Below are 22,641 nucleotides of genomic sequence, written 5' to 3'. Positions count from 1 at the left end.
TTCTTCCTACACACTACCTTTCAAGAAATAGTTTGTGAATATGTAAGCAAATCCCCTTTTACACACGTGTGTGCATCTACATATGTCTATAGCTCTGCTCTTGCTTTAGCCACTTATATGTCATGGATGATGTTCTGTATGTACCTACGTCAGAATATAAAGTACATCCTCATTCTTTTGGTAACTCCAGAGCATTCTGTGGTATGGATGTATCGTAATTTATTTAACTATTTCTAGATAGACATCTAGATTGTTTCTAATATTTTGTTATTACAATTTGCACTGCAGTGAATAACCATGCGTATGACAGTTCACTCAGATGTAATAGAAGGATAAATTTCTAAGAGTGGGATTGTTGAGGCAGAGGGTGTGTGCCTTGGTAATTTGAGGGGTACAACTAAGTGACCTCTGTTGAGGTCATTTCATCTCCATTTGCAGGGTGAGTGCCTGTTTTCCTTCAGGCTTGCCAGTGGAACGTGGGTCAGACTGGGCCTTTGGCCAGTTTAATAGATGAAAAAGTTTAGTTTTAATTTGCATCTCATGAGTGAGGTTGAACATCTTTTCAAATATTCAGGAGCCATTTATATTTCCTTATTTTCCTGTTGGAATGTTCACCTTTTTCTTGCTGGTTTGTAGCCCTTACATATTTGCATGTCAGAGAATTTAGCTTTGTTATCTATAAAGTGTTAGCTCCTGGAAAGAAAGGAAGACAATGGCCCCCTTTTGGGTGGTGTGCCGTAACCTGCTGGGTGCCCTTGGGATTTTTACTGGAGTCAGTTTGATGATGGGGGGTGGGGGGCGTCCAAGGGACATACCTCATTAAGCTCTTGCAAACATTGCCTTGAAGATATCTGGTGAAGTGCCCAGCCCAGTGCTCGGCATGAATTTGTGCCCAGCAACATTAGCTTTCACCGTCACTGCGGCTGTGAGATGTGTGTGGGAGCAGGAGGAGCACAGACAACGTTCGCAGTACGAGCCAGTGATGGCACATCGACCCATCCAGCCCTTTGGGGTAGGGGCTGGCTTTAGAGAGAGGTGAGGTACCTTCTACTCCTCTTGAAGGACAAGTCATGCTGGGGGGGCAGGTGGGACACACCTGGAACCCGGAGGGATTCTCTGGCTGCTGTGGCCCCAGGAGCTTTCTGGAGAAGGCTGAAGAAATTCAGAGCTGCCCAAAGAAGACCTGGGCTGGGCTGGGCAGTGCAAGGGAAGGAGGCTGTGCTTGTAGGGTTGGCTGGGCTTTTGGCTGCAGTATTGGTTGCTTCTGATGGTTTTGCTTGCACGTAGCCACTGGGTGTGTCACAGGGAGCTGCTGTATTTGGAGAAGCAATGGAAATAAGATTAGGGGCTTTGCTGCCTCTGCCAACTTTAGGGTCAGTATTATTAAATTAGATTTACCAGCTAGATCTTTTGGGGTGTCATAACCTAAGATTGACAAGCTCCGGAGGTTTAGCATATGTTGTATTATACTCACTTTGATTTATTTTTCATGGCAGTTAATCTTGAAGTTTCAAATAATTTGAAGGTAGGTGGGAGATTTTTATGTTCATTAAAAGGAGGCTTGGGTTAAAGGCTGTGAAGCAGTAGTCTTGATATCATCATTATTTAAAACACATTTTAATTGTAGTATAGATACACGTATCAGAGGAAATAATGGTGTGTGTAGGGGGGTAAGAATAAGGTGTGTTACCTCCATACCACATTGCTTGCGGGATCTTAGTTTCCCAACCAGGGATCGAACCCAAGGCCCGGGCAGTGAGACCGTCGAGTCTTAACCACTGCACCGCCAGGGAATTCCCACCTTTTTATTAAAAGAATAGAAAGCAGTTAATTTGGGGACCTTTATTACCTCTCTGAAAGTGATTGTTTTAGTAGAAAATGGCTCACTTGACTACCAGACACATGACAGTCAGTGGTGGGTAAATTTCACCAGATCTGCAATAGGTGATAAGTTGAGCTCTGAACGTTCTGATCAGAGGTACTGGGTTTCCCTGGTACCTGCATCCTTTACCTTCTGTATGAGTAACACAGGCTCATCCAGCTGTCAGTTTAAATTGGCATTGCTGACATAATGATGCTCAGTGTGGGACTCCTGTCACTCCTGCTTCCTATACAATTTGACCGTCTCAGGGTTACTGTTCAGAAACAAATACTTTAACGTTATTGTCTTAGTGGAAGTAAAACACATAAGCAAGAAAGACATATTTACTGAGCAGTAGACACATACCCCCACCAAAGGCAGCATAGCCTTTTTTTTGTTGGAGACAAAACCAACTGGACAAATTTAGGCAGAGAGAACCTGCTTTCCTAAACTGATTGAGTGTATAATATTAGTTTAGGTGAAAAAAATTTAAAGCCACAAGTTTGATTTCAAATAGTTCTGGGGGGAGAAAGGACATGGTTCCTGAAAAATTTTTAAATAGTCTGCTGATATATATATATATTTTAAAGAAAAACATGATCAGTTCCCTGAGATGAAAGATACCAAGATTTCCCTCTGTTATCTGTGATGCTATTAATAACACAAAAGAAAATCCATTTTTATTAAGTTTAAAAAGCTTTCCAAGACGTGTTTTATTTCCCAGTTGAAATAATATTTAGAGGTTCAAAAATATGGAGCTTTCATAATATCAGCAACATTTTAATCTCTTTCTCTTAAAAAAAAAACTCTGTGTTTCCTGAAGAACTGATTTGATTTTTAAAATTAAATTTCATGTTTTTAAGAAAATGGACCATTAGAGTGGCTAATTTAATACGCCAAAGGGAAAATATTAGTGAAACAACTAGTGTTTTACTTTCAGTGATGTTTAGTCACTCCCTGCACATAGACACAGGAGACACAGCAGGTCAGTGGTCCCTTTCTTCTATAGCCTTGGCCTCCCTCTGGTGCTGAATTCCCCTTTCCCTTGAGTGAAAACCTGTTTCATCTCCCATTTGCTCCAGAACCTCCTACCTTCTAGGTTTGTTGTCATCCTCAGTTGGAGCGCTGTTGGAGCAGGGGCCTGGGAAGAAGGGGCGCATTTTCCTCTCTTAGGGGTGAGGATGGCTTGGAGAGAGGCAGTGGCTCAGCTCTGGAACATGAGACTTCCAGGATGGAAGGTGGGCTCTGAGGTCCCCAGGGATGGCTTTACTTGTGGAAATATGTTAGAAATCGTAGGTCAATAATATTTACAGTTGAATAAACTTCCCACACTGGCCTGGGAAAGTAAGCTTCTTTATGGGATGATTTCTATGGATCAAACATATTTTGAATTGACTTACAAACTTCTGTTGTACCAGTTTGTCACTCTGTCTCTCCCTACACAAATCTCTTTGGGACCAGCACCTCCATCCACCGGCCACCTGGGTGAGTGAACTGGACAGCAGCCCAGATGCTTTACCCCTCTGCCCCCAAAATCCAGTCCAGGCCTGGGATGTTGCCCGTCGTACTGTGGTGGTGTCTCCGCCTGCACTCGCCCTGCAGAGCTGCGGTGCTGTGGTGCTACGGCTCCTGTCTGGGCAGTCCCCAGGCAGTATTAAGGCCATGTCCTAGCTCTCTCTTGAACCAGACTACCTTTCCCAGAGCACTGTTAAATCCTTGGCTCAGGCCACTGTCCCTTCTTGTCCGGCAGTTGCCTCATAAAGGGTCTGCCTGCCTCTGTTCCCGTCATCATCCCCTTTACTTCACCCCACCCTTCCACTCTCCCGCTGCAGTCAGCATGTCATCCAAAGCCAGATGTGGCACACTGGATCATAAGTCAGGGGAGGAGTGAGAGTTGCTAACTCCTGCCAGAATCTACTCTTTGGTGACACATATACAGATTAAAAAAAATATATTGAGGTGAAATTCACACAACAAAATTAATAGTTTAAAAGGGAACAATTCAGTGACATTTAACACAATCACAGTATTGTGCAACCATCACCTCTGCCTAGTTCCAAAACATTTTCATCACCCCAAAAGAAAACCCCATACCCATGAAGCAGTCTTGTTCTCTGCGGCAACCATTGATGAATGTAGATGGTTAGTTTTAGCTGGGATAGGACTTTAAATCAGACCTGGGTTTTTCGGATGACTAAGTAATTAAATGTTGTTTTAAGACGGTTCATCCTGAGTGTGTGTACCTCTTGGCTTCTAAGTGGGTTGAGTGCTGCTGTGATATGACTTGGAGCATGGTTGTGATAGTGGGTTAGAGTTTTATGTTGTGGACTTGAACTTGGCTAGGAGCATGTATTCTGCTGGCAGCTAGTTCTATAGGCAAACAAATGCCACAAACTCAGTCGGCTGTGTAAAAAGCTATAGCATGACTTAGAGAGAGTTTTAAAAGCGACTCTTTATTTGAAATAAAAATATTTTATCCTGTAAGAATTATGTACTAGTTAATTGAGATTTTTGGAATACTTTAAAACTAGCCTTAGACTTGGGTTATATAATCTATATGACCTTGAATAAGAAATTAAAATGTTCTTTGGCCTGATTTCCTCAAGTGCAAAAATAGGTGGATTGAAATCTCTCTGGACTGCCTTAGTTAGTCCAAGCCATGCTGCTTGAATCTTTAGTCTTTTTAATTTCTTCCCTGTTACAAAAATAAATTGTCCTCATTAGAGAAAATTATCAAAATATATAAAGGGAAAAAGAGGGTGAAAATGGCTCCACTGATTAAAGACAGTCACTGTTACTGTTTTGGTGTACTGGTGTATGTCTTTTTTTTTTTTTTTTTTTAATATCTATCTATCTAATCTGCGCCAAGTCTTAGTTGCAGCACTCTGGATCTTAGTTGTGGCATGCGAACTCTTAGTTGTGGCATGCATGCAGAATCTAGTTCCCTGACCAGGGGTCGAACACAGGCCCACTGCATTGGGAGCACGGAGTCTTACCCATTGGACCACCATGGAAGTCCCTGGTGTACATCTTTTTATTAGCCATTTTAAAAAGCAGTATCAACTAACACACAAATATACTGATTATAAAAGATCCACATGCTAAAGAAGGGTTGGGAATGAAAAATGAAAGCTGCCCATCATTACTCCTTGCACCTAGGGCAACCTTCATAGTAGTTTGTGACTTTTCTGGATCCTTAACCAAACATTTGGACAGGTAGAGAGGATATTAAATTTTGATTTTATTTAGCATAGTTGGGATAATTCTAGGCTTACTGTTTTGTGGCTTTTTAAAAAAAACAGTATTTCTTGGACTTGTTTCTTTGTCAGTACATCAGTTTTATTCTTAAAAAAAATTTTTTTTTATTAAATGGGTCAATCTACATAAAGTGCCCATGTTTAAAAAAATTTATTTATTTTTGTCTGTGTTTTGTCTTCGTTGCTGCACGCAGGCTTTCTCTAGTTGAGGAGAGTGGGGGCTGCTCTTCATTGCGGCGCCCGAGCTTCTCATTGTGGTGACTTCTCTTGTTGCGGAGCACGGGCTCTAGGCTCACGGGCTTCAGTAGTTGTGGCTCACGGGCTTAGTTGCTCCGCAACATGTGAGGGATTGAACCTGTGTCCCCTGCATTGGCAGGAGGATTCTTAACCACTGCGCCACCAGGGAAGCCCAGTTTTATTCTTTTAAATGGCTGAATATTGGGAATTCCCTGGTGGTCCAGTGGGTAGGAGTCGGCACTTTCATTGCCATGGGTCCAGATTTGATCCCTGGTCGGGGAACCTGCAAGCCATGTGGCAGGGCCAAAAAATTAAAAACTTAAAAAAAAAAAGGCTGAATATTATTCTTGAAACGGATATATGATAATTTAACGATGTCTCTCTTTTTGATAAACATTTAAGGTTTTCTGAGTGTTCAGCATTGTAAATAATGCTGCAGTCATCAACCTTGAACATAGATATTGCATAGATATTTCTGGAGGATAAGTTTCCGTGAGTGTAATTGCTGGCTCCAAGAAAATGCCTGTTTCGAATCCCAGTGCTAAGTTCCCCACCACAAAGTTCATTCCACCAAGAACATAATCTCCCTACACCCTGGTCAACACCAGATTCATCTTTTAAAATTTCCCCCTAATTTATGTTAAAAAATGAAATTATATTTTGTCACTTCTATAATTTTACGTAAGGTTGAACAGCTTTTTTTGTGTCTCATTGAATATTTTAATTTTTTTTTTCCCTGTGGATCATAGACTCCTATCCTTTGGGTTATTTGTATTACGGATTTGCAGGTGTTCTTTTTGAATTACTAATACCGATCATTGTTATGTGTTGCACCGTGTTTTCTCTTACACCATCACTCATCTTTTACTTCTCCTTAGTGTATTTTATAACACCAGAATTTAAACTTTTTGTGTGGTTTTTCTTTTTTTCCTCTGTATTTAAAAAATGTAGTTGTGTTGTTATTCATACATATAATTACATTCAGTATTATTTTTTTCAAGATAGATTCTTAAAAATGGAATCATTAGGCTAAAGACTAAAAATATTTTAAGGTTCTTGCAGTCAGCCAGGACCTAAGGAGACTGTGCTCTATCTCACCAAGGGTAGGCATAAAGAGGGGTCGTGACCTGCTGGGTGCCCAGGTGTTTTCTTTTGATTCTCAGGATAACTTCTAGTCCATACCTTTAGGGCCCAGAAACTCAACTTTGTTGGCGTAGACAGCCCCTGCCCATCCACATCCCTCCAATGCCACAAGGAAAGGCACACACCAGTGGGCTAGTTTATTTAACTGCAGTGAGAAATATAAGTTAGTAAGTTAGGGTAACAGCAGTGCGTGAATTGCTCTAACTGGCACATTTCTTCCCTGTAGGAACATAGAAGTAAGTTGTTATCAGGCGTTACCTGGGAAGGGATCTTAACCAAGGCAGCTCAGAATGCCTCTCACCCGCTCAGAAACTGCAGCTTTGTCCTCTCAGCCAAGCCTCCCTTGTCCATGGAGGCTGTTGAGGGTCCTACTCCTTGTAGTTCCTTTGGGTGTTGCATTTCTGGTCTCCTTCAACTGACCCCCATTCATGCAGCCTCACTCTGTAGGACACATGGTACATCTCTCCATCAAAAACACGTGTAAGGGCTTCCCTGGTGGCACAGTGGTTGAGAGTCCGCCTGCTGATGCAGGGGACATGGGTTCGTGCCCCGGTCCGGGAAGATCCTACATGCCGCGGAGCGGCTGGGCCCGTGAGCCATGGCCGCTGAGCCTGCGCATCCAGAGCCTGTGCTCCGCAACGGGAGAGGCCACAGCAGTGAGAGGCCCGCGTACCGCAAAAAAAAAAAAAAAACAAAACAAAACCACGTGTGATCACTGGTGCAGCGCGCATTTGTCAGGAGTTTCATTTAAGAAAACTTAAAACTTGGCTAATCTGATAAGTGAAAATGCAGTTTTTTTCTTTGGGGGAAAATGTTTTCATACAACAGAGTGTACAGGGTGAAAACAACCTCTAAATGAAGTGTTTCCCTTCAGGTGGTGATCAATGGAGGTGCCACGTCCAGCGGTGAACAGGACAATGAAGACACCGAGCTCATGGCAATATACACGACAGAAAATGGCATCGCAGAAAAGGTACCCCTTGCATCAGCCCCAGCCACTCACCCACCACTGCTGTCCCAGATCCCCTACAAGGAAGCGGATATCCATCTGGAGTTTTGTCTCTACCCTCCTGAGTGTGTGTGTGTGTGTGTGTGTGTGTGTGTGTGTGTGTTCTCTTTACAATGGAAATAGAAGGAGTGATGAGGAATAGAAGTTACTAATTTTTAATTGTTTTAATGGCAACATTAAAGTGAAAACCATGTAGAGGTCTTTATCTAGATATTTTTAAAACCTCAGCCAGGATGCCAGAGGGAAGTGTTAGGTCTGGGTGCTAATATGACTCAGACCCTGAGGGGGTCTAAAGCTTTCTGGGCATTAGTTGCCTCATCTCTAAAATGGGTATAAAAATATTAGCATCTGTCTTAAAATTGTTGTGAGTATTAAATGAAGTAATATATATAAAGTTATCAGCATTGTGCCTGGTACATACCATGTGTACAGTAAATAGGAGACACCAGTAGATAGGTTATGTAGACTGTGAAAGTGCCTTGGACAAAGATCTTTGAAAATCACTCTGAAGTGGGAGAATCTTTTTTCCCACCTCATCCCCTCTGCTTGACAGGTCAGTCTATGTGACCGTAGAATGTGTGACCATGTTCATAGAGGCCAGGAGAGAGCTGCCTGGAGAGGGTCCACATGCCTTGATTTCTTTTTCTCTTTGTACCTGCCACTGTGCCTAACACATATGAAAAGTATGATAACATGGCATTTCCAGACTGCATTGCAGCCCTAAGACTTCTCAATTTCATTTGAGTTTCACTTGACAGACTTTTAAAACAGATTTTATTTTTACTATCATCAACTTATATAATGATGCATTATATTCTAGAACCACTGTACTGCACTGTAAACAGTGTATACTGTGTATTCTAGTAACAGACCACTAGAAGTTGATATATACAATTATAATACCCAGCTTGGGTATTAGTGCAGTAAGTTTACAGTGTAATCATGAAAATGATAAAGAACAAAAGAAATTATATTGAAATTCTTAAATAATCAGATTTTTGTGTCTGTGATTTCTTTCTTTTTCTCTTTCTCCCTTTTTCTTTTTCTTTCTTTTCCAGTTTGGGAGATGGAAATTTCATTTTTGGCTATCTTGACCAATATGGCTGTTATTGTGGAAGCTAGATTCATGCTGATATGTTGAAATTCCTGCAGTGTTGGTTTCCCAGTTGCTCCTCAGAGCACAGATTGGAGCAGCCATGGTTGTGGCTGTGGTCTGCAGCAGAGACTCATTCCACAGAGCAGGATCTGGGAGGGGCCCACTGCCTGTCTGGCTTGGGTCTCAACATCCAAGAGGCACATCTTATAGCAAAGTGCTTCTGTTTTTACAGACTTGTTGGGCTGCATCCAATCCTCAGTTATTTGGGCCTTAATCAGAGAGTCACCAGAATTTCTAGGCTGTAGGCTGTCATGAGTTTGGATGTTCATTATCCAGGAGTTGATGGCTGTCTTTTAATATACGATATTTGTTTTTCTCTTTCTGACTTACTTCACTCTGTATGACAGTCTCTAGGTCCATCCATGTCTCTACAAATGACCCAATTTCATTCCTTTTTATGGCTGAGTAATATTCCTTTGTATATGTGTAGTTTATACTGTGATGGCTGTCTTTTGAAATGAATAGTAGGGAGCATTAGTTCTTCAGGTTTTTAAACATCTGTAGCTGTACCTTTTACTGATCTGTTGGCAGGAAAAATGTCTAGTACACTAAAGTTAACACATTTCTGCTAGACATTTATTGTTTGGGTGAACATTTTTTTCATCATCTAAACTTTTATAGGTGTGTATTTCCTTGAATACTAGTGAAATAGAATATCTTCCTATTTTACTGGTCTTTTTTTTCCTTGTCTTATGAAATGACAAGGATAGTGAGAGTTATCGTGTGTTGAATAGTGCTAAGGATCCAGACCCTTGGCTGAATGCTTTAAGCAACCTGTCACATTTAGTCCTCATAGCAACCCTGTTAGAAAGGTGCTATCACTATCCCTGTTTTAAAGGTGAAGAAAATGAAATGTTTAGGTCCTTTGCTGTCTTAAATTTGTGTAAAGAAAACTTCACACCAGAGGATGCTGCCCTCTGGGATCTTGCTTTTCAGATGGCGTTGAAAGGCTCTCTAACACCTGACTGTGAAATAAGAATGGACCATTCAAGAAGAGACAAGAGAACTGAGAGCCAAGAGAGCCTGTCCTTTGCGTTCCCCATATTCACAGGGTTTCTTAATTCATTGTAATGTATTCACTTATTTTATTAAAAACTTGACTTTTCTGATGTCCATTAAAACTCTTGAAGTTCTTATGATAAATGCTGGCTAGTATGGTATTAGGTATAAGATACTCATCTTGGAATTTGCTTAAAGGGATTTTTTTTCCTGAAAGGATGAGAAGGATAATGCCTCAAATCATCAATCATGAGTCCATAGGATGGACCTCAGTATCATTGGGACTCTTAGATTAGGAATGTTGAAGGACTTGAACTTCATAATGAGGGTATTTTTTTAAAGTGTTTTTTAGTTTTTACCTTTTTTGACTTATGATTCCTGCAGATTCTCTTTAAGTTACCTTTTATCCCAGTACTAGCTGGTCTTGAAAAACAAAGTTCTCTTGAGCATACTTGTTTAACATAAACAGTTCAAAATTGTATTGAACAGTTTAAAATGTGCTGTCTCCATTCTTGGTCTACCCCACATAACTGGCAGCTGGCAGTCTGGTGTGTATATTCCACATTCTTTTCCACTCACGCCTACACACATATCCGAGAGTGTTGTACCATGGACAGTGAGCTACTGCTAGTCCCCACCCCACCTACATAATGTATACCTCACCAGGTTAGTAAATGTATATGGAATTTTTTTTATTTTTTAAATTAATTTTAATATCTTGAATAGATAATCTCATGGTTTTAAAAATCATTCTCTCTATATACACCTATTATTTCTGAACTGTTTGAAAGTAAGTTACAGACATAATGCTCCTTTATTCCTAAATAACTTCAGTGTATATTTCCTAAAAACAAAAACATTAGGATATTCACATTGATACAATTATTATTGATCATTAGTTGATTTCATTAATTTCAATTTTAAAATGAAGCTTAATAATTTTCATTTGAATTTCCTCAGTTCCAGTAATGTCCCTTACAACTAAATAATAAGGAGTTAAATAGATAAAGCTTAGTTCCAGGATCCAAATCAATATCACTTACTGCATCTAATTGTTAATGCGTATCTTTTAATTAATTAATTTATTTATTTATTTTTGGCTGCGTTGGGCCTTCATTGCTGCATGCAGTCTTTCTCTAGTTGTGGTGAGCAGGGGCTACTCTTTGTTGTGGTGTGCGGGCTTCTCATTGCAGTGGTTTCTCTTGCGGAGCACGGGCTCTTAGGTGCGCGGGCTTCAGTAGTTGTGGCATGTGGGCTCAGTAGTTGTGGCATGCAGGCTCAGTAGTTGTGGTGCACGGGGTTAGCTGCTCCGTGGCATGTGGGATCTTCCTGGACCAGGGCTCGAACCTGTGTCCCCTGCATTGGCAGGTGGATTCTTAACCACTGCACCACCAGAGAAGTCCCATTAATGTGTATATTTAGTCTCCTTTGATCTGGAACAGTTCCATAGTGTTGTTTGTCTTTCATTACCTTGACATTTCTGAATAGTATGGGCCAATTTACTTTGTAGTATGTCTCTCAATTTGGTTGTCATAGTATAATTTTATCTTGTATTTTTCATTAGTGAGGTTGCATCTCTTTTTCACATGCTTAAGAGCCACTTGTATATCCTTTTCTGTGTACTTTCTTTCATATCTTTTATGCAGTTTTAAGTGTTGGTTCTTGGTCTTTTTACTAATTTCTAGGAGAGCATTGCCCTTTTTTTTTTTTGCGGTACGCGGGCCTCTCACTCTTGTGGCCTCTCCCGTTGTGGAGCACAGGCTCCGGACGCACAGGCTCAGCGGCCATGGCTCACGGGCCTAGCCGCTCCACGGCATGTGGGATCCTCCCAGACTGGGGCACGAACCCGTGTCCCCTGCATTGGCAGGCGGACTCTCAACAACTGCGCCACCAGGGAAGCCCGCATTGCCCTTTTTGATAGGAGTTACAGATGTCACCATTTTGCTTATGATTTTTGCCATGTAGAGCTGATAAAAAATTATGTAGTTAAATTAGTCAATCTTTTATGGATTCTGGATTTTGAGCCATGGTTAGAAAGGCCTTTTTTAATTTTAAATTTAGAAGAGAATTCTCTTCTTGTTTTCTGCTAGTACTTTCATGGTTATTTATGTTTAATAAATACTTGATCTATTTGGAATTACTCTGAAGATATGGCTCCAGCTTTGTTTCCCAGATGGCTACCCAGTACCCCGACCCCATTTATTGAATAATCTCATCTTTTCCTCAACTGATATGAAATATTTTTGGCATATACCAAATCCCCAATGTAATTAGGCCTATTTCAGGGCTTTATTTTCTGTTTAGATGTTCTGTCTATTCAGGCACCAGTACCATATTTTTATTGTAGACTAATGGTGTTTTATATCTTTTAGGGCTAGTTTCTCCATGTTGCTCTTTTTTAGAATTTTTCTAATCATATTTATGAGCTGTAGAATCAGCTTGTCTAATCACCCTCATCATCCCCCAACAACCCCAAAAATACCTATTGGTGTTTTTATTGGGATTGCATAGATTTAGTAATTCGCTTAGAGAAAATTGGCCTCTATATGATGCTTAGTCTTTATGTTTAAGACTGATAAGTCTTTCTGTTTGTTCTGTTCTTCTTTTGTATCTTTTAGGAGGGGTTTTGAAGTTTTCTTCATTTATGTCTTTCATATTTCGCAAGTTTATTGATAGGTAGTTTATCTTTCTAATGTCTTTTGGTAATCAAACTTGTTTGTCCATTATATCTACAAACCTTGTAACTGTTGATGACTGTGTATTGGTTTTATATTCCATTACTTTACTGAATATCTTGTTTTCATTTGATTACTCAGATTTTCCAAGTATACATTCATGTCATTTGCAAATAGTGATAAGTTTACCTTGCCTTATCTAATTTTTATTCTTGTAATTTTACTTTCTTATCTAGAATAAGAAAACGAACTTTCTTTACTAGACGTATCTAGCATTGGCTAGTACCTTCAGTAAAAGTAATGGGGGTGATAGTGGACATCCTTGACTTCGGTGGTTATAGTTTCTCTATTATGATAGTGGTTTTGGCCTAAATAGATACATTTCACTATGTGAAGGAAATATCCTTCTTAATCTATTGAATTATTATTCTTAATCTATTGAATCTTTCAAAATCAAGTATAACTTTTGAATTTTGAGCAGATGCTTTCTGTGTGTTATAGAGATGATCATTTGATTTTCCTCCTAATATCTCTCAATATGATCTATTGAGAGATAGTTCAACAACAACTGAGGCTGTCAGTGTTGAACCATCAATGCATTCTTGATGTGTATGATCACAATATATTATTATTTTTAATGTGTTGCTGGATTTTGTTAATAAATATTTCTTTAGGATTTGAGCATTAATATTCATGAGTGGGGTTGATCTGAAGTTTTTTTGGGGGGGCGTAGTGTCATCTTTGGGAGGTTTTTTTTTTTTTTTTTTTTGCGGTACGCAGGCCTCTCACTGTTGTGGCCTCTCCCACTGCGGAGTACAGGCTCCAGACGCGCAGGCTCAGCGGCCCTGGCTCACGGGCCCAGCCGCTCCACGGCATGTGGGATCCCCCCGGACCGGGGCACGAACCCGTGTCCCCTGCATCGGCAGGCAGACTCTCAACCATTGCGCCACCAGGGAAGCCCTGGGAGGTTTAGATATCGGTATTATATTTGCTTCACAAAAGATTTTGGGGAGGGACTTCCCTGGCAGTCCAGTGGTTAACACTTTGCACTTCCACTGCAGGGGGCGCGGGTTCAATCCCTGGTCAGGGTACTAAGATCCCACATGCCACACGGCTTGGCAAAAAAAAAAAAAAGATTTTGGGGAGTGTTCTTTTCCTTAAAAAAACATGGGAATTTGTGTCTGTTTATGAAACATAAATATTACATGTAATATGTTGAGTGTGTGTGTATTTAAAAGTTTGTTAGCATTCCCTATAAAATCGTCTGAGTCTAGTATTTTTTTTGACATACCTTTGAGAATTTCTATTTCTTCTTTAGGAATCAGTCAGTTTGGGACTTACGTTATTCTGGAGTCAGTTTTGGTAAAGTATTTTTTTCTAAATATCTGACTCATTCTAATTTTCAAGTTATATACATAGAACTGAGCAAAATGGATTTTTATGTTTTTTAATTCCTTCTGTGATTATTTCCACTTTTTTTCTGATTTTTTATGCTTGTCCTTTCTCCTTCCACATTGCTCCATTTTTATTTCCCTGGATTAGCAAGTTGGCTTTTTTTTTAATTTAAAAGAACTAAATTTTAGATTTACTTAGTGCAAATGCTTTTCTGTTTTCTAATGTATACGTTTTTTATTCCTTTATTGGTTTTCCTATTATTTTCTATTATTTTTTGAGGTATATGCTTAGTTTGTCTTTTTGTTTTAAGTGCAAAGACTATGAATTTTCCACTAAGCACTGCTTTAGCTATATCCAGTGGATTTTCATATTTAATTCTAATAAATTTTCTATTTTCTAAATAGTTTGCTATTTTAGATCGTATTTCTTCCCCTTTGCCCTTTAAGGGGGCATTTAAAAGTTTCCAGATAGAGGAGGGTCTTTCTTTTTTTTTTTTTTTTTTTGGCTGAGTCGAGTCTTAGTTGCGGCATGTGGGATCTTTTGTTGTGGCATGCAGGCTCCTCATGGCAGTGCGCAGGCTTCTCTCTAGTTGTGACGTGCAGGCTCCAGAGCGCATGGGCTCAGTAGTTGCGGCATATGGGCTTAGTTGCCCTGTGGCATGTGGGATCTTAGTTCCTGCACCAGGGTTGAACTGGCATCCCCTGCATTGCAAGGCCGATTCTTAACCACTGGACCACCAGGGAAGTCCCTGGAGGAGGGTTTTTGATTGTCTGTTTTTTTAATTTCCATTTTTATTGTATTGTGATCAGAAAATGTTATTTGTATTATTTTTTGGAATGTATTGAAATGTTCCTTATGGTTGAATTTTTGCAAATATTTTTTGTGAATTTTTGTGTTCTAGATAATTGAAGAGAGTTAAATATTTAGGTTATATTTTATTAGTTATTAGATCTTTTCTTTTGCCTGCCATTTGGTCTGCCAAAAATTGAGAGATTAATTTCCCATTATTGGTATTTTTTAGATTTCTCATATTATTTCTGAGATATTTTGCTTTATAATTATCGACTCTCTTATTTGTACATAGATATTTATAACATGTTTATGGTGAATTGTACCTTTTATCATTTAAAACATACTCATATTTGTCTTGGTTATTGCTCTTTAGCTAGAATACTACCTTGTTTGAAGATAATTAAGACTTTATTTGCATTTTTCTTTAGCTTTGCTCATTCTTGGGTGTATCTCTTATATACAGCATAGAATTGAGTTTTGCTTTGAGAAGGTCTTCAAATCTTGTTCTTTCAGTAGTTGAGTTTAGCCTATTTACATTTAGTGATAATGACAAGTATCTATTTTATTTGTTTTATTTGTGTGTAGTTGTGATATTTAAAAACTTCTGTACTTTATTCTAGTGGGCACCTATGTAATCATAATTATAGAACAATATACTTAACCCTTTATTTCATGGTCTTCTAGTTTCCTACCATGAACAGTAACAAAATTAGTGTTTTTCCTTCCTTCCTTTTGCTCCTTCTCTCCTCTACTATCTGATTTTGGTCAGAAATACTACTTTTGTCCATCATTATAATTGATTTGTTAGCTTCAAGTATCATCCTTTGACTTCCAGCTATATTAGATGACAATTAATTTACTCTACTGCTTGCCTTTTTCCTTTTCACTCTCACATTTTGTTAATTGTAATGACTATCTTTTTGGTGCATGTGACAGTTATATATTCTGACAATCTAATCCCTATTTTTAGTTTTATTTATTTTTTTGGAATTTTTGAATTTTATTTTATTTATTTTTTGTACAGCAGGTTCTTATTAGTTACCCATTTTATACATCTAATCCCTATTTTTAGTTTTATTTCTACAGTTAATTTGAGACAACCCTTCTGCTGGTTTCCCTAATAATTTCTGGGTTGACCCAAGTTCATCCTCTAGGCCCTTGATATTCAAAGTGTCGTCCATGCACCAACATCGTTGACATCATTACCTACATGTTAGAAATGTAGAATCTCTGCCCCAACCAAGACCTACTGAATCAGAATTTGCATTTTCATACAATTCATATGTGATTTGATAAGTTCACTGAAGTTAGAGAAGTAACACTATAATAGTAGTTTCCAAGAGAAGAGCTGGATCATGGGAATAGCTTTGGATGAGAATTTATCTATAGCATTTAGCCTTGAAGGAGAGTTCGGCTGGATGTAAAATCCTTGGGACATTGTTTGGATCCTGACTCAAATAAATCAGCTGTAACAAAGTTTTGATGCAATATGAAAAGATTTTTAAAAGCATTGGGTATTAGGTGATATGAAGAAATTGTTAATTTGATTAGTATGTAATGGTATTTTGCTTCGTTTTAAAAGTCTTTATCTGCTGAAGAGACATACATATGTGTTTATGGGCAAATTTATGTATTTTGAGGACTCAGTTTAAAATAATCCATCCCCTTACCCCAGTAAAGTTGGAATGGTATGGGGAGTAGATTGAACAAGAACACAGGGCTAATAAATCTTGAAGCTGGAGCTGGGGATAGATATAGAGCAGGCATTTCATATTCCTTCTACCTTTGTATATGTTTGAAAAATTCTATAATACAAAGTTAAGAAAATAATTGAATCATATCTTATAGTTTGCTGTTTTCCCATTTTCTGATGTTTAATGTGGCTATGAAGAACTCAGGCTGGTTTTTTTTTTTTTTTAAGTCAGTATCTTGATCTTTTTGCCTGTCCTATGGATTCTTTATTTATCTTTGATAATCAGTAACTTTAATGACCATCATATGATAATAATCATATCATAAGTTTTGATGCTGACCTACGTCAGTTTTTCCTGGCACTTTCAATATTCAGCTTCAAGGCTCCTGTTACTTCAGGAATGTTGTCTTGAATTATATCTTTATTTTTTGTTCCAGTCTCTTCTTTTGGTTTCCTTATTTGGGGGCTCCAATTATGCATATTTTGGATCTCCTTTGTCTGCCTTCTTTATCACTTCTCTCTAATCTTTTTTTCTCTTACATTTTTTTCATGTTATCTCTTCCCTCTTGTGCTCCTACCACTTTCATTTTTCTATTTTTCCCCCTTCTGTCCAGATTCTTTCAACTCACGTTTTATTTCCCTTTGTTCTTAAATTTTTTAATACAGTTGTTTTATTGAGTTTTCAAAATATCTGAATCCTTTTTCACTAATTTATTGAGTACTTAGTGCATCTTTCTAATTTGTAGGCATATCCTTTAGTTCTTGGAAATTTTCTTATTTCTTTGATTCCTATATTCTGTTTTTTTCCATAAAAATTGTTATTATTTCTTGTCTTTTTTTTTTTTAAACAACCTTTTTATTATGCTCAAAGATTTGGGATGGGGCATCACGAGGCTGGTTGCTTCTGTCATGCTGGCATGACTTTTTTTCCTCCCCCTCCCCTAAATATTTATTTTTATTTATTTATTTATTTTATTTTTGGCCTCATCAGGTCTTAGTTGCGGCATGTAGGATCTTTCATTGTGGCACATGGACTCTTCATTGCAGTGTGCGGGCTTCTCTCCAGTTGTGGTATGTGGGTTTTCTCTCTCTAGTCGTGGTACACAGGCTCCAGAGTGCATGGGCTCTGTAGTTGTGGCGTGCAGGCTCCAGAGTGCATGGGCTCTGTAGTTGTGGTATGCGGGCTTGGTTGCCCTGCTGCATGTGGGATCTTAGTTCCCCGACTAGGGATTGAACCCACGTTCCCTGCATTGGAAGGCAGAGTCTTTACCACTGGACCACCGGGGAAGTCCCCGTATTTGTCTTTTTGTTATTTTGAGCACATATATTTGACTTTCAACCCTTTTGTTGTATTTTTTTTTCCTATTTTGTTTTTAGTTTCTAAGATCTCTTTTCCTTTTTTTTTGTTTGTTTTTATTTGCTGATTAAAACTTTTAAAATGGCAACGTTCTTCTCCCAGTTTCAAAATATTTTTATTTTTGTGAAGACACAGGTTTCTTCCCCCCCCACCCCCAATATGTTTTCTTTCTACTACATGGACCCTATTTCCTCTGTTTATTTGGCTCTTAGTTTTGGAGGAATGTGAGGCAATAAAAAATATGACTGGGTCATTGTGTGTAGATGAAGTTTGTCTACTGGTGGGCCTTTCCACTGAATAGGGAAAGCTGTCTTGTCACTATAGGGTCTATAGATGGCAGTGTCTTGTCTCTGAGGCTGATCATTTCCTCTAGAAAGAAATCCTCTAGTCTCCTCCTGTGGGTATATAACCTGGCTTCTGGCATTTGGAAGCAGATGAGGATCCTGCTGTTCATGCTTGCATTTAACCCCACGTAGCATTCTTCAGTCTGAGGTGTTTCTGATTTGTATTCTTCAAACAATACATTTTTGTGTCTTGTAGGATGAAGATAGCAGTAGGCAACAGGGTGTCTGGTCGGTTTGCAGAGTTAAATCCCATCTTCTTTCCATCCCTACTCTGTCTTGTGCCTCCAAGCATAGAACCTTTCTGGGCTTCTGTTGGTCAACTAACTTGCTTCTTTATACCTTCCCTCTCTCCAGGCACCAATGTTTTAGTTTCCTTTCCTCTCCTAAATGGGTCACAGCTCATACAAATGCTTTGCATATTCCAAAATATGTTATTCTCATTTCTCTTTCTACTGTTTTCTTTGTCCTTGTAGATTTGTGTCATATTTATTCTTTCTCAGTGTTTTACTAGAACTCAAAAACTGATTATTGAAAAGACCAGTGACATTGATCTTTGGTGGACCTGATTAAGGTAGAAGGTGAGAAAGCACTAATGCATATTAGCAATGTGAAAGGAAATATAAGAAATGCGTATAAGAGAATATTAACTACAACTTTATGATAATCAATTTGAAACCCTATAGCAGGGTTGGCAAGCTACATCCTGCAAACCAAATCTGGCCCAACACTTGTTTCTGTAAATAAAGTTTTATTGGAAAACAGCTATAACTCATTTGTTTACATATTGTCTAATGTTCTTTTGCACTATAATAGCAGAGTTGAGTATTTGTGACAGAACCATATGGCCCACAAGGCCTAAAATATTTACTACATAGCCCTTTATTGAAAGAGTTTGCTGACTCCTGCTGTAGAGGAAATTATTTCCTAGAGAAAAAGACTACAAGTGACTTAAAAGTGCTAGACTAGATAAATAGCCATAGGAGAGATTGGAAAGGTTATTAACGATCTTTTAAGAAGTCTCCAACAAGAGAACTGAATTCTGAGTTCACTAATCTTTGAAGAACAGGTAATTTCCTTTTTCTTTAGATTATCTTAGACCATAGAATAATATGGAAAAGCCTATTCAAGATGACATCATCAAATTATTAATGTAGTCATCTTTTAAAGAAACCTTGCTGTTGGAGCTTTTTGTTTTGCAGTTTTAAGAGAGTTCATATTGTTCATGCAGTGATAACAGAATGTGGTACCATGGTCCACAGTGACCAAACACACTCCTTCTGTCTCTGGGAAGGGTGGTGCAGCATTTTTCTGACAGGGTTCACTGATCCCCTTGACCACACAATTCCCTACTTTTTCTTAATACCATTTGTGGACATTTTACATTAGTTCCATTTCTGAGTTGTAGAACCACCCTCATTACTAAGAAAAATTGTGTGTGTACAGTATATATATATGTTTGTATACACATCTTAATCTTAGCCTTCAAGGCCTGAAAGAGGACAGATGCAGTCTTTTCATTTCTGTTCATCTGTTTTATAGTTAAAACTAGTCATTTTGGAATCATTAGAATAATAATGCATATAACATTATTGTAACAGATTGTATTAATCTAGTAATTGTAGTGTTACTATACTCTGTTTTCAGACATTTCTTTTTGTTACTTTGAGAGCAGTAACATTCCTCACCTGTAGGTAATATGATAGTGTTGAATTGTCCTTTTTATAGTGAGTCCAGTATCCATAGTTGCATCATATCAGCAAATGGTCAGCTTAGTTTAGGGATTTCCAAGACTGATTCGGGAGTCCCAAATCAGGTTCAGTGATTTGCTAGGAGGACTCAGAATTCAGAAAAGCTATTACACTCCTGGTTACAACTTATTTGAGAGAAAGGGTTCAGATTAAGATCAATGGAAAAAAAACATGTAGGGCAAGGTCTAGGAGACACAGAGCAAGCTTTCGGTTGTCCTCTTCCTCGTGGAGTCATGTGAGCAGTGCTTAATTTCCCCTGAAACAAAGTGTGACAACACTGAAGGAGTGTTGCCACACCCTCTGGAGTCAAACTGATACCATGTGGCCCAAGACCCCATCATCAGTTGCATTGTTAGCATATCTATGAAGGGCAGCTCAAGGCTTCATTCAGGTAAACAGATACACTCTTAAGAGACAGGATATTCCAAGAGCACAGAGGTTATCTTCCACGTGGCAGGCAAGGGCCAAACTTCTCTTTGAAATGTGCAGGGTTTGGCCAACCCAGACCTGTTGAGTTAATCCTTTACTGTACATCACCACATATCAAGTTCTTCACCATGTGTACTTTCTCTACCACCGCTACAAACAGATTTTAAACGACACATATAATATGTTTAAACCCATTTAGTAATGCAGATCTGCCAGTATCCATTGTTTGAATGGAAGAAAAAGTTCTTTCCGAAAGGTCATATTCAATTCACATTTGGATTAGATAAGATGTCAATTTACATCAGATATTTACCTTTAGGCTTTAGAAGGTAAGGCTGAATTGTGTCACTTCTTTCGTTCAAGAGTATTTGGCCCCCAAATCCCTGTGCATGAAAAATGGAGTGATAAACATAAGGAGTCAGCATCTTTCTGTGGATCAAATCCATTGGACAGAGGGTACAAATTGGGCTAGGTGTGGCCAAGGTTCAGAATGTTATCATCTTTATCTTTCTTGTGACACATCTTTTAATTTTATTTCCTCTTAGGCACTTTATGTTATTAAAAAAATGCACATCTTGGATTCCAAGAAATGGTTTGTAGGGTTTTAGAAACTAGAGCAGTATTGAGGGTATATGGGGGAACCCCCGAGTTTTCAGTTTGGCTCAGATACTGGATGAGTTCAGAAGTGATGCTGAAGCTGAAGCTGACTGGAAATGTCTAGACTATAACCTAAAGTGTCTGGTCTTTGTAAAGATTCTGGCTTATAAAGGATGCAAGGCTTAACATTTTAAAAAATCTTTAGTAATGGTGAGGGGAAAAGAAAAGAAAAAAAGTCCCCTAAAGTATAAATACATTTTTAGTCTGTTTTTTTTAAACAAAATTTGAATCATCATATCTGTATACCTTTGCTCTCTTTACTCACCGTTATGTCTGAGCAGCAGTGTTTTTAAAAGAAGGGTGTTTAGGTACAGAAGTCTTTTTCCTTGCAGGGATGGAATGGGGTAGGAGGGACAGATCAGTGCTCTCTGTTGGAAAGTGGTTAGCGTTTTGTAACATTGCTTCATTAGGGTTACCACCCAAGGACAGCTCATGCCAAGGATTACTTTGTGGTCTCAACCTTGGGAGCATCCCTCTCCATGCAGTGGGTGCCCAGTCTTGGGGAGAAGCTCTGAGCAAGTTGGGTGCTCTTGGGTGTGAGTTGATGGAAGGAATGCTGAAGCCCCAAATCCTGAGGGCAGATTGTCCCACCAAGTGATTGTGCTTGACACTGTGTCAGAGGTGACCAAGGCTTAATTTTACAGGAGAGCAACAGACACTTTATAAAGTTGTTTTTCAGTAACAGTAGCCTGTGCTGAGTTAACTTTAGTCCTTGCTTTCATTAAACAACTTGTTTTCTCCCTCTCGTTCACAGAGCTCTCTTGCTGAGACCTTGGATAGCACAGGCAGTCTTGACCCCCAGAGATCGGACATGATTTACACCATAGAAGATGTTCCTCCCTGGTACCTGTGCATATTTCTGGGGTTGCAGGTAAGATGATTCCTTTGGAATATAACCACCAGCAGATGCTTGAATTGTCTGTCTGGATTATTTAAAATTCAATTTTTATTTTTTATTTATTGACAACTTTAATATAAATTACTCTTTTAAGAATGATGAATGGGAATTGTTAACATGAACTTCATAACAGTGAAAGGAAGAAAACAGGAGGAGTAGGTTAATCATGGAATGAAAGAAGGAAAATGTTCAGGGAATAAGCAAGAGAAATGACATGGAAGTAAGGAAAAAAGATCATAGATGTGTGGAAAGGGGAGAATAGAGGGAAGATAAAGGTAGAAGAGGGCTTCCCTGGTGGCGCAGTGGTTGAGAGTCCGCCTGCCGATGCAGGGGACACGGGTTCGTGCCCCGGTCCGGGAAGATCCCATGTGCCGCGGAGCGACTGGGCCAGTGGGCCGTGGCCGCTGAGCCTGCACGTCTGGAGCCTGTGCTCCGCAACGGGAGAGGCCACAGCAGTGAGAGGCCCGCGTACCGCAAAAAAAAAAAGAAGGTAAAAGAATAGAGAAAAGAAGGGCTAGTGTTCATCTCTTATTCCTAGTTAACCAACCACAGTCACCGTCAGTTCTGCCATGAAATATGGGTGACACTGAGAAGAGCTGTGTTGGTCAGGGCGTAAATGTGGAGGCTTCAATCTTATTTTTAAAGGAAGGCAGACTTCGCCTTGGTGGTGTCTGCTTTGTCTGCTGCAATATCCAGTGGGAGCAGAGCAGGGAAGCTGCCGGGGAGGGGTGGGGGGATGGGGCAAGAGGTGACACAAGCTGATGCAGGACTCCTGAATCTTTGATACCCACTCCCCCCACCACCACCACCACTCCCTTTTCCCACTTACGATTGAAGTGGGGCTTTAGGAGAAAGAGGATGACATGGAAGGCTCTTTGTCCAGACACATACCCCTGGACTGTGTTTGCCTTGCTTTTGAGGTTTCACTTTCCATTCTTTAAGTTTGAATGATCAGTTCATGCTGAGAAAATCAGTCCCGTTATCCAGAGAG

General features: G+C 39.2%; 1 protein-coding gene across 1 annotated transcript in view; it reads left to right on the top strand.

Annotated features, from left to right (window-relative positions):
* SLC23A2 (solute carrier family 23 member 2) overlaps positions 1–22,641 on the top strand; it is a 147,846-nt gene that overhangs the window by 74,281 nt on the left and 50,924 nt on the right. The window contains exons 3-4 of the mRNA XM_060077922.1: positions 7,373–7,471; positions 21,507–21,623. Of these exons, the coding sequence (XP_059933905.1) occupies positions 7,373–7,471; positions 21,507–21,623 (216 nt within the window). The remainder of the gene's footprint in view (positions 1–7,372; positions 7,472–21,506; positions 21,624–22,641) is intronic.

This window comes from Mesoplodon densirostris, chromosome 16 (assembly GCF_025265405.1).
Source record: "Mesoplodon densirostris isolate mMesDen1 chromosome 16, mMesDen1 primary haplotype, whole genome shotgun sequence".
NCBI classification, from domain to species: Eukaryota; Metazoa; Chordata; class Mammalia; order Artiodactyla; family Ziphiidae; genus Mesoplodon; species Mesoplodon densirostris.
Note: the sequence above shows the minus strand (reverse complement) of the source record. Positions and strands in the feature narration are given on the sequence as shown.